The following is a 12,396-nucleotide window of genomic DNA, read 5'->3' on the forward strand; positions in this document are numbered from 1 at the left end:
GCTCCAAGGCCTTTTCAATTTATTTTTTCCTTTCACTTTTTTACGCCCCCCCCCCCCCCCCCGCGATGCCGCTTGGTTCGGCGCCGACACGATGGGACCTGACGGAGCGCACGGCGGCCGGGCCGTCCGATGCGCGTGGGCCCCACCGCCTCGACGGGACGGCTCGTGTTGTGGTGGTCGGCCCGACTGCCAGCGCGGGTCCCGCTGACGCGTGGGGCCCACTGGACCGAGGTGACGTGTCGTGCAGGGGTGGGGGCCTTCTTCGCATGTGTGGGCCGGGCTGGAAGTATCGGTGGGCCCGGCCCAAGCGTGGCCTTTCTGGTGCTCTGATGAGGTGGAACAGCGATGCGTGATGATGAGAGGGAAGGCAACTGCCAGTTGTCGTGGACACGTGGCTGGATCCCATTTGCTGGCTAGGAAAGGACAAGGTCGCAAATTGCAATTCATACTACTATCACCGTATCATCAAACGTTGCTATCTATATGAGATTTTACCTGCTGTACTATATATCAATATTTTAAGACAGAGGAGGTATATCCTTAACTCGTGTTTAGAGAACCCGACAGATGGACACTAATGACATCGTCTTCTATAGTTCAACTAAAAAAAACACGTTTTCATGTATACAATCTTTCAAATGCAATCGCTGCAAGAAATTTAAGCTGGCTGTGGCTACTGCGACAGTACAAGCAGCACAAATTATGCTGCGTGTTTGTTTGTAGTTGTTTGCTGCTATGCAATCACAACATTATGTTCCCAGTAATTAACAGTGAATGCATTATTGAATCTATACTTAGTCATGTATAGAGTTTAGGACTCGTTTGATTAATTAAATAAACGGCATTCTGCACTTTTGATCCACATGATGGTCCAACTTGTATTTATTTTATTTTCCAACTGGATTGATATTGTACTTTGCATGGGAGTGATGTTTTTCTTTCTAATTTTTCTTGAAGAATTCATGCCCATGTCCATTTCATTTTAATAATCCCTATAAAGTATAAACTTCACAGTATAGATATGTATATAAATTCCACATGAATTCTTGCAAACATTTGAAAGAAAAAAAAAATCACCGTCTCAAACCTAGCAAAGTTCGAACAAGTTTGATGTAGGGCAAGAGCCAACCATCAACTTGTTTATATCTTACTTCATCCGTACCAAAAATATAACAATAATATAGTATTAGATTGCGACCAACGGAGTATTGTGTTGCTATATTTTAGACATAGAAAATACCGTGTTTTGACCCATTTTGTGTAATTTTATGTGTTTGAATGAAAAAAAAAACACTAACATCCCCTGTACAATGAAACTAGATAAAGAGTAGTCCAGATTCGTTGTTATAGGAGGGATCACATTTCCTTGTTAAGTTTTTTTTGGACGGAGGGAGTATGGCTGTGTTTAGTTCTTAAAATTGGAGAGAAGTTTGGAAAGAGTTGATAGTTTGGAAAAAAAAGTTGGTAGTTTATGTGAGTAGGAAAGTTTTGGATGTGATGTGATGTGATGAAAAGTTGGGAGTTTAGGGGAAGTTTGGTCTGAGTAAAAACAGGGCCTATAATAACATTGGAAATAATGACATATGAACTCATTACTTAAATAAACTTTAAATTGATCAGAGTAACATCGAAATACATCACTACTAGCAGCATTAATAACGGTAGCACTAGTAGTAATATCCAAACAACTCCACTTTACTACAAAAAAGCACAGAGATAACTCCAAACACAAGCATGACTGCATTAACCACACGAGCAATTAACATCTTATAAGTAACTGCCACGTCAGCACCAATCCCATTAATTAACCGCGAAGGTTACCTCTCCCTTTCCGAATCCCAAACCCGGAAACCGCCACCCCACCCACCCACCTACTCACCTCCATTCCGGATCCCGACCCGCTTCCCGGACCCGGAATCCCACCCACCGCCCACTCCTCGCCGGCGACGCCGCCATGAAGAGGGCGCGAAGCTCCGAGGTCTTCCTGGGCGGCCGCGGGCGCGCGCGCCGCCGCGTGGCGCCTCTGCTCGCCGCGGTGGCCTTCGTGTACCTCCTGTTCGTGTCCGTCAAGCTCTCCGGCCTCGCCGGCATCGCCGACCCGGCTGCTGTCACCCGCCCGGCGAGCGTCGGCAGCGCGGGAGAGGTGATGGTGCAGCGGCGGCTCGAGGATCCGGCGCCCCGCTCGCGGGCTGGGGGGGATGGTGTCGCCGTCGTCCCGGGGTATGGTCGCATCACTGGAGAGATCCTTCGGCGGAGGTGGGAAGCTGGAGGGAGGGGGCGGAGGCGGTGGGGAAGAGGCGGGAACTTCTCCGAGCTCGAGAGGATGGCCGACGAGGCGTGGGAGCTGGGCGGCAAGGCGTGGGAGGAGGCGTGCGCGTTCACGGGCGACGTGGACTCCATCCTCTCCCGCGACGGTGGGGGCGAGACCAAGTGCCCCGCGTCGATCAACATCGGCGGCGGCGACGGCGAGACCGTGGCGTTCCTCCCGTGCGGCCTCGCCGTGGGTTCCGCGGTGACGGTGGTGGGGACGGCGCGTGCGGCGCGGGCGGAGTACGTGGAGGCGCTGGAGCGGCGCGGGGAAGGGAACGGGACGGTGATGGTGGCGCAGTTCGCCGTCGAGCTCCGCGGCCTCCGCGCCGTCGAGGGGGAGGAGCCGCCCAGGATCCTCCACCTCAACCCGCGGCTGCGCGGCGACTGGAGCCACCGCCCCGTGCTGGAGATGAACACCTGCTTCCGCATGCAGTGGGGCAAGGCGCACCGCTGCGACGGCAACCCTTCCAAGAACGATGACCAGGGTATATCCCTTCTTCTACCCACTCTTTACAGTTGATTTTTCAGGTTGCATTGCAATTACTCGTGCTCAAGCTTGCTTAGTTGCTGAATTGATGCTTCAGACATCACTCACAGGTTACAAGTAAGAAAGATTGCTAACTCTTTGATCTAAGAAAAGAAGATTGCTAGGTGTTGGGAAATTGGAAGTAACTAATAGTAGTATTTGTGGATCAAGATAGCATTGCTGGCATTTGGTTACATTTCACATGATTTTTAACCAGTCACCGATTATTTTTTATCTGTCGAGCTAATTCCTAGTGGGGTTTGTTATCCTGTATTTGTTGACTCTGAATGTTGTTAGGGTATTTAGTGAATACACATTGTAAGGTGAAAAGTTGAAACTGTCCCGCATTTATAAATGGAATTGCCTAGCAAGCCAAATGCGCAGTTTCATGGTTGATACTGCAATGTGTTGCCTGTATCATGTTTCTTTTATGCAAATCTGACCCAAAATAGTGCTGTCTTCTAGTTACAACATCGCGGATTCCTTGCCTGTATTTATGTTTGATCTCCCTTAACTTTGTAGTGGATGGATTAATTAAATGTGAGAAATGGGATCGGAGAGACAGTGTTGATTCAAAAGAAACAAAGACAGGCTCATGGTTGAACAGGTTCATCGGCCGAGCAAAGAAACCAGAAATGAGATGGCCATACCCATTTTCAGAGGGGAAGATGTTTGTTCTTACCATCCAAGCTGGTATCGAAGGATATCATGTTAGCGTGGGAGGCCGTCATGTTGCATCATTTCCTCATAGGATGGTAAATTTTCAGTTACTTTGGCCAATATTATGTTACCCTGTACAGAACTCTAGCTTCTTCGAGTGAAAATACTGAGTAACTACTGTCTTGGTTACAAATGTTTCTCAGGGATTCTCTCTTGAAGATGCCACAGGTTTAGCTGTGACAGGCGGCGTAGACGTTCACTCTATATATGCAACCTCTCTTCCAAAGGTCCATCCTAGTTTCTCTCTCCAGCAGGTCTTGGAAATGTCTGATAGGTGGAAGGCTCGCCCAGTATCAGAGGAACCAATTCAGGTTTTTATTGGCATAATCTCTGCTACAAACCATTTTGCTGAGCGCATGGCTATAAGAAAAAGCTGGATGCAGTTCCCTGCCATCCAACTGGGAAATGTGGTTGCTCGGTTCTTTGTTGCACTGGTAAGATAACTTTCATGATTTGGCAATGTTTTTTGGTCGCATTTGTTAACGTACGGTATGTCGTGCTACATTGTAAATTTGTAATCCTCCATATGTTTACTATTACATGAGGAGTTAGGAGTAGTGTGGGGGGGGGGGGGGGGGGGCTTGGGGGCAATGGTTTGTTTTACACTCATCTTTCACTCTAGAAGATCTTTTGTGGCTAGATATATGCAGACATATGTGTTCTTTACAAGGTGTTTTGTATGACATTGCATGCGCTTCACGTGTATATGTAGCTGGGTGGTTGGTTTATCGCATGCAGCAATATACACAATTTTAGATTTGAGGATAATTGCTATTTTTGCATTTTTTAACTTAAGATTGTAGTACATTTATTAGGTATTTGCTGCAAATGCTGTTATACATCATATCTGCATAGCTCATTCAAAATAATTTCCCAAAATAACAATAACAGAAATCTGTGACCATTATGCTTCTGTAGAGTCATAGAAAAGAGATAAATGCAGCACTAAAGACAGAAGCAGAATATTTTGGAGATGTTGTCATTCTGCCATTTATTGACCGGTATGAGCTGGTGGTTCTGAAAACAGTTGCAATATGTGAATTTGGGGTAAGTCATATACATCTCAAAATAGCTCCAAACAATGTTTCTGACAGCACACATGTTTTTCCTCAAGTAGATACTATTGCAATATGTGTGTAGGTGCAAAATGTAACTGCAGAGTATATCATGAAATGTGATGATGACACCTTTGTGAGGCTGGATGTAGTATTGAAACAGATCTCCGTCTACAACAGAACCATGCCTCTTTATATGGGTAACCTAAACCTGTTACACAGGCCTCTCCGGCATGGTAAATGGGCTGTGACGTACGAGGTATGTTCACTTTTGTAAAATGTAAACTTTCTGGATTGACATGTATTTGGTTACTTTAAACATGCCGGGTACCAACAGGAATGGCCAGAATTTGTGTATCCCCCATATGCCAATGGACCAGGCTATGTTATTTCAATCGACATTGCAAGAGACATCGTATCACGCCATGCAAATCACTCCCTAAGGGTGAGGCTTATTCTGAAACTTCATTGCACCCATTTTCCCTGCACATACCGTTAATGCTATCTGATTGCCACCTGACTGGCACTGCAGTTGTTCAAGATGGAAGATGTGAGCATGGGCATGTGGGTCGAAGACTTCAACAGCACTGCCCCTGTTCAGTACATTCACAGCTGGAGGTTCTGCCAGTTCGGCTGCGTGCATAACTACTTCACGGCACATTACCAGTCACCTTGGCAAATGCTGTGCCTCTGGAACAAACTCTCATCAGGCCGAGCACACTGCTGTAACTACAGATGACTCTCACTCATCCACTCCTTCGATTTCACTTGAACAACTGACAGAAGGCAACGTCGATCGATCCCCATGAAGGCAATATTTTGCGCCGCGCATACATGGACCAGGGTCTCCATTTGCTTGACCTGAATTCGTCTTGCTCGACTGACAGCAGATACCATTTCACAGAAGCTCTTCTACACCAAGATAAGTACTATATCGGTGGGATATTTACTGCTTCACCTCCCGGAGCTCATGTGGTATACATCTAGGAGTACCATACAGCTGTGTTTGGGTGATTGAGGTGAATGCGAATGTGGGTGGGGAAATGAAAGCCTGAGGCAGGGACAGAAATCACATTTGCATTTTAGCTGCTAGAAGTACAGCACAGGGGCAAACCATTTTGAGAGAATCCTTTATATGCCACTAGAATTTGACCAATTCCCTTATATACCACTGAAAATTGGCTTCTCTCTTATATGCCACTAGTTTAAGTTTTTCAACTTTTTTATGCCACTCCCACCACTATAGGGTTAGTTGACTGTTAGTCAAAGGTAATTTTTTTTTCGTAAATGACCAATATGCCCTCTCAACTAAAAAATGTGTAAACTTCAAAAAATCATAACTAATTTTAAATCCTTTTTGAGTGAACAAAATTTTGTCAGAATCAGTGAAAAATGCTCTTTATATTAAAAATATTGTTGGAAAACTACATGTTTCATGCTTACATTGAAAATTTATTTGTGATGGTAATGGCTAAAATTGCATGTGATGTAGAAAAAATCAATTTTCATATGTTGTATCCAGTAGCTATATTAGTACTAAAATACCTATTATTGGTTGTATACTAATTCTCAAGGGCAAATGCGTCTTTTTACAATGAAGTTAATGGTCAACTAACGGTGGACTGACGGCAATAGCATAAAAGGGAGGGGCAATAGCATAAAAGGGAGGAGAAACTTAAACCAGTGGCATAAAAGAGAGAAACCAATTTGAAGTGGCATATAAGGGAGCCGGTTAATTTAGAGTGGCATATAAGAGATTCTCTTGAGCATTTTCTTGTCTGCAATTTATGCACTAACTGGAGGTGGACAGTTTTGGATGAGATTATATCATTTCTTTTGTTGGTTGTATGCCAGTATATGCTTGTTCTTTGATTGTGCCAACTCTATAGCAGTGCAAAGGTTTGAAAAAAAAACAGAAAAGTCAATTATGTCCTGAAATTAGTAATGCATGCTCGGTAGAAAACAGATAGAATTTCACGCAGACGTTATCCTTGGATATATTGCTTCTGTTTAAAATACTAGTGTTGAGTTTTTTGTGTGATGTACTGATGTGTCAGCCAGGTAGCCTGACCATAGAATTCGACGGACTAAAGAACGAGCTATCAACGACAAATGCTATTTTTTTTCTTGTGCAAATTTATTATGTCACTGGTCCTAGTACCATTAACATTGTTTCCAAATCTCCTATACGGTGTGATTTTTGAAAAAAGTACTACCTCTATTTTCAAATGTATGACCGTCTAATTTTGAAATAATCAACGTTAAACAAAATAAAATGGATGGCGTACTTTTCAAAATCCATTTTAAAATTTTTAAATATTGATTTTAATTCATTCGTTGGTGTTCTTATATAATCGACACAAAATCAGAATAATCTACCGTCCATCCTCCACGGTCTTAAACGAACATAGACTTTATAGAATTCACTCAATTACTGTTTATAATTGAATCTGAATTTGGTTTCGGCAAATCCCCTCATCAAAGTAATTACTGTTTATATTCTTATAAGAGTAGAAAGATAGTTGAGGGTAAAATAAAGAGAAATCTGAATGAGAAGTGATTAATGAGATTACTAGTATCGTACTGTGACAATTATTCGGGAACAAATTTAAATTCTAGAAATATAATTATTATATTATCGAGGTAGGGAGAATTTACAATTTGCCACTCTACTAAAATGCAAGTGTTCAAATGTTACTCTCCCAAATTTTCATTCCTAAATACTACCTGGACTCACACGTCAGTCTCACTTTCCATTCAAACAAAACTGATGCAGAACCTGGTCATTTAAACAAAAGTGATGCGGGACCCGGTGCGGGGTGAGGCTGACATGTGGGCCCGGTGATATTTGCGAATGAAAATTTAGGAGAATGACGTTTGCACACTGCATTTTGATAGAGTGGCAAATAGTAAATTCTCCCTAAAAATCCAAGCAGCGAATTTTTATTTCCTTTTTTTTAAAAAAACTGAACCAAATGTATACTGTTCAGTTTCGATTTTATATTTTTCCGGAAAACCCTTCTTTTGTCTCCTCATTGTTTTCTCGCCTATTTACCATAGTGCCCCTCTCCGTGTGCGAAACGGGGGGGCTCGGACGCCGGGTCGCGTCGCACCGCATCAAAAGGAGTCCCCCCACCCGGGTGCGGGCCGACGGTCGGTCGGACTCGCCTCGCCTCTCCCCGAATCCCGCCGCCGCCGCCGCCGCCGCCGCCGACGAGACGCGCCGCCTCCTCTCCTCCCTCCCCGCTCCTCTTCGGGCCCGGAGCTCGGCGGGGGTGGAGCGGAGACACACACGCGACCCGGCGGGCCGGTTCTCTCCCCCTTCTCCGGTGAGGAAGCCCTAGCTTTTGCTTGGGTGGGCGGGTGGGGTGGGTTTGGTTACTTGGTTCCAAAGTTTGACCTAATCTGAGTTGCTACTCTCGCTGTTGCTGCGAGCAATCGAACCCGATTCCGAATCTCTCCGGGGCGCTGCCCCGTCCAATTAGTGTAATTCCAGTTGAGGGTTTGATGGGGGAGCTGTGGAACTAGGGTTTTCGAGTTGCATATACTATGCTCTGCTGGGTTCATTGCACACTTGCAGTAGCAGAGGAGTGCTTTTTTTGGTTATGTGCCGAACTCTAGCAAAGTTCGCATGATCATCAATTTAGTGACGATAGAAACATGCCGCCATATGCTGCGCATTTTCCCCCACAACAAGAATGGCGTGCTAGAAAAATGTTTTGTGTGACTTTTAACTCCAAAAGGGAAAGGAGGAGTAAAAACTGTTGCTCTTTTTTTGTAGGGAGAAGATAAATTTGTTCCTCTGGTCTGGCGAGCATTAATCTTTCAGCTTTTAGTAGTAGGCTCTTGGAGTTTGAGCTGATTTCAAACAATGTAGGTAAAGGTTGTAGGGTTCATACGGTTTATGGCTTGGTCCGTTAGAAATAGAGCATACCAAGCCACCAAGGCTCTACCCGCTAACCCAGAGTTGTGTTGGGCACATTAATCTTTTAGACTTTGGGGTCAATGTCAAAGCTTGTGAGTAGAACTTTAGATCATTTACAAAATGTTGCTTGGATCTGCTAGAAAGTAGATCACACAAAGGTTCTGTCTGCTAACCAAGAGATGTTTTTGGATGCATGCTCCACGTCCTTATGTCTCTCCAGTTTTACTGTATCAATCTTGGGCTATGTTACTGCTTCATTCATGTTCAACAAAGAAATAGAGAGTTAGAGACCCATCTCCCAACTTTGTTACTACTCTGTTATTACTTTGATACTATGTGGAACAAGAGAATTATGTTGTCAGTATAGAAATGTACACAATCTTCAGTTTTCCAGTATCGTAAAAATTGTGAAAGAAAACCAGTTTTAAAACTCATAGTGCCACTTAAGTTTCCTCATTGTGATACTTTGACAGTTCGACAGTAAGTACTAAGAAGTTCAAGAAAACTAAGATATATGTTCCATAACATGAGAATATTTATTGTAAGTGTCTCCCAGGATTGGTGGAGTTTAGCTTATCAATCTGTTTATTAATATTTATGCAGTATTGCAGTCATGGCATTATGTGGTTGAATATATAGATGGATAGTAGATTATCTAATTTGAAATGTGATAAATTGTTTTCAATAAATGGGTCTGCTTTTGGGAAATGAAAATCAATTTTGTTTTGGTAGATATTCTGTTTCCGGGAACAGGGATCGATTAAGCCACAGTGTAAGTTCATACTGTGACCTATTGACTTTGCTTTTGTACGCTAGTTGTAAAATTTTGTTCAATTGAATTTCAGGTGAATATGCACTGTGCTTAGGCTAAGATTCAACCTGATGGATTCTGATGACAAGAAGTTTGGAAAAGGTAGGGTTTTTGTTGGTAAGGATTTTTTTTTTCTGAACATCAAAAGATTTCCAGCAAAAACGTCCCAACTATGTTTAAAGAATAAGCAGGGATAATCTGTGCTTTATTTGGCGTGTAGCTGATGCCACCATAATCATTTGTATTGGTTATCTGATGCAAACATCATGTTGTTGTCCTGAGCTGAGTGAGCTCCATGTACCGGAAACACTGTCAAACATCTTGAAATATTTGTGGTCAATTTTTTTTTGGTGGGGGTGTTATGCAGTGATTTTCTTTTTGCTGTGATTTAAATCAGTGCTGACTTTTGAGCCTACCAGTGCGACAACTGTTCATTATAAGCTATTTTCTCTTTTGTAACATAATTTTTGTTACATGTCCTTTTCCATGTCTTGGTTGCTTGAAATGCTGGTGGTTCTGATATTTCAGGCCCTAGGGAGCTCACTGGTGCTGTTGATTTAATAAGCCACTATAAATTGCTTGCCCACCATGATTTCTTTTGCAAGAAGCCTTTGCCATTGGCAATATCAGATACACATTATCTTCACAATGTTGTTGGGGACACTGAAATTCGTAAAGGAGAAGGAATGGAGCTAGATCAGCTGGTTCAGAACGCATACTTGAGGGACAAGCCTGCTTATATCCAGCCGTTTGACATGGAAACACTGGGGCAAGCATTTCAGCTTCGAGAAACGGCTCCAGTAGATTTGCCCTCTGTAAGATCCATTTATCCTCCTACTTCTGCTATCACAGTGTTCATTTACTCTCTGTCCTCTTTACAACATTGAACCATTCATCAGGCTGAAAAGGGTATACCGACTATATCGGGTAAACCGAAAAGTGAGTCCAAAGACAAAGAGAAGAAGCATAAAAAGCACAAAGACAAAGACAAGGAGCATAAGAAGCACAAACATCGGCATAAAGATCGGAGTAAAGACAAAGACAAAGACAAGGATAAGGACAAGAAAAAGGATAAAAGTGGGCATCATGATTCTGGTGGCGATCATTCAAAGAAACATCATGAGAAGGTTTGTCCATTTAATGTAGGAAATTTCGTATGTTGAGAACTTCTATAGCTAACCATCTTTCCATATGCTGGGCTTTGGACATCTTTCAGAAAAGGAAGCATGAGGGAATGGAGGATTCAGCCGATGTGCATAAGCACAAGAAAAGTAAGGTAGCACACACAGCCATTATGATCCTTGCTGGTATTGCAAATCTCCTCATAGAGTAATTCGTTTTTGTTTGTTAACATGGCTTGTGTATGTCAGCACAAGAGTTCCAGAACAGATGATACAGGGAATGGACTTAGTTAGCTACACTTTCCTTAGTTCGATTGTCAATCCATGTCATATGTCCTTAAAAAGGAGGCTCAGAAGGTTTCTGTCATCAAAACCCACCGCAGTAGTGGTTAGTGCTACTTGAACTTTTTTGTTTGCAGCATTCAAATTTCTTCTGTACTTCCCATAGATCTAGTGATGGGTTGTGGATGCATGAACAACAATCTTGCCAATCTATGAAAAAGAAGTGAATTAACACCAACAAATTTAGTAATGTGTCAGGCAGAATATCTACTTTTTTTAAATATTAAATGATTAATTAATAAATAATTCGAAGTATTAATCAATGAAGAGAATAAGACATTCTGCCTTTTGCTTGGCTCCCTACACAATAGTCTCATTTTGTAATTATTATCCACATCATAGTAAAGTAAATATGTGTAGATGTATTTGCCCTGATTTTTTCTCTGTGGGAAGTCAATTTTGGACCTCGACAAATTTCTGTCTTCCTTTTCACACGATAAAGTGGCAAACCATACTGTAACTGTAGAGTTGTAGACCATCTTCAATTTACCTGATGCTATTCTAGAAAGAGAAAGAAATCAATGCTGCTTTCTGTTTAGATCATAACAGAGGAAGACTTTGATGCAGAAATGTAGTAATGTATCATAAAAATACTTTCTTGCAGCACACTGCATGCTTAATGTTGTTTCTTTGCAAAACATCCAGCATCATTTGCAAATCTTTAGTTATCTGTTCTTGAAATATTCAAGCGTATGACAGAGCTGTTGTTGTAATGCATATCCATTCGCGCTATTCATATATACTACCTCCGTTTTTTTAATAGATGACGCCGTTGACTTTTTCTCACATGTTTGACCATTCGTCTTGTTCAAAAATTTTATGCAAATGTATAAGATATAAATCACACTTAAAGTACTATGAGTGATAAAACAACTCATAACAAAATAAATTATAATTACATAAATTTTTTGAATAAGACGAATGGTCAAACATGTGAGAAAAAGTCAATAGCGTCATCTATTAAAAAAAGGAGGGAGTATATATTACATGTTATGAGATATCAACTGCCATATGAAAATCAATCTACTATGTTTGATGGCAACATTTTGCAATTTGCAAATCAGTGTTCGCTTTCTTTGAATTTTCATCACACCCAACTGTCTAATACTTACTTTATGTGGATGGTGCAGATACCTTGAATATATATTTAGTTGAAGCTGTTTCAGAAGAACACGTCTTGCCTGCTATTTATGTTGGTTTTGCAGCGTCAATCCTGGGGAACATGTAACTCGTAAAATAGGGACTAACCCACTTTATTGTGCAATTCTTTTGTTTCCTGGCCAAATGGTTGTAGGAACACTTGTCGATGACTCCCAACTTGAAATTTCTTAAGATTAGGCGTAGATTATTTCAGATCAGGTTTCTGGTTAGCATTAACAGTGTTGGATAGATCTAGAAATGCGTTTGTCGGAGGGGAATGAGAAATTAACTTGTATTAAAAAAAAACTAATTCATCTGTTATCAAGGAAGATTGTTAATTTTGCAGCCATTGAGAAATGCAATGATCCATTTTGTACAACCCATTATATCCATTTTCTTGTTCTGTCGTGTAAACATTTGTCGTCAGATTGTCATTGACGTGATGG

At 42.0% G+C, this 12,396-nt stretch overlaps 2 protein-coding genes across 3 annotated transcripts; both read left to right on the forward strand.

Moving 5' to 3' along the window:
- The first annotated feature begins 1,872 nt into the window (after nt 1–1,872).
- Nucleotides 1,873–6,467, forward strand: LOC127757010 (hydroxyproline O-galactosyltransferase GALT2-like). The gene is made up of 7 exons (XM_052282415.1): nt 1,873–2,795; nt 3,359–3,591; nt 3,700–3,990; nt 4,475–4,603; nt 4,697–4,870; nt 4,949–5,056; nt 5,144–6,467. Exons 1-7 carry the CDS (start codon nt 1,955–1,957, stop codon nt 5,348–5,350), a joined length of 1,983 nt encoding a protein of 660 aa, XP_052138375.1. The 5' UTR covers nt 1,873–1,954; the 3' UTR covers nt 5,351–6,467.
- Nucleotides 6,468–7,678: 1,211 nt separating this feature from the next.
- LOC127757012 (mediator of RNA polymerase II transcription subunit 19a-like) lies at nt 7,679–12,309 on the forward strand. 2 transcript variants are annotated; one of them, XM_052282419.1, is made up of 7 exons: nt 7,679–7,940; nt 9,382–9,449; nt 9,876–10,162; nt 10,247–10,474; nt 10,564–10,618; nt 10,718–10,856; nt 11,941–12,309. In XM_052282419.1, the coding sequence occupies exons 2-6, from the start codon at nt 9,419–9,421 to the stop codon at nt 10,738–10,740; spliced, it is 624 nt and encodes a 207-aa protein (XP_052138379.1). In that variant the 5' UTR covers nt 7,679–7,940; nt 9,382–9,418; the 3' UTR covers nt 10,741–10,856; nt 11,941–12,309. The 2 variants fall into 2 exon arrangements, with proteins under 2 accessions (XP_052138379.1, XP_052138378.1); XM_052282418.1 differs by having other exon boundaries at nt 7,682–7,940; nt 10,564–10,623; nt 11,941–12,308.
- Nucleotides 12,310–12,396: the final 87 nt, after the last annotated feature.

This window comes from Oryza glaberrima, chromosome 12 (assembly GCF_000147395.1).
Source record: "Oryza glaberrima chromosome 12, OglaRS2, whole genome shotgun sequence".
NCBI classification, from domain to species: domain Eukaryota; kingdom Viridiplantae; phylum Streptophyta; class Magnoliopsida; order Poales; family Poaceae; genus Oryza; species Oryza glaberrima.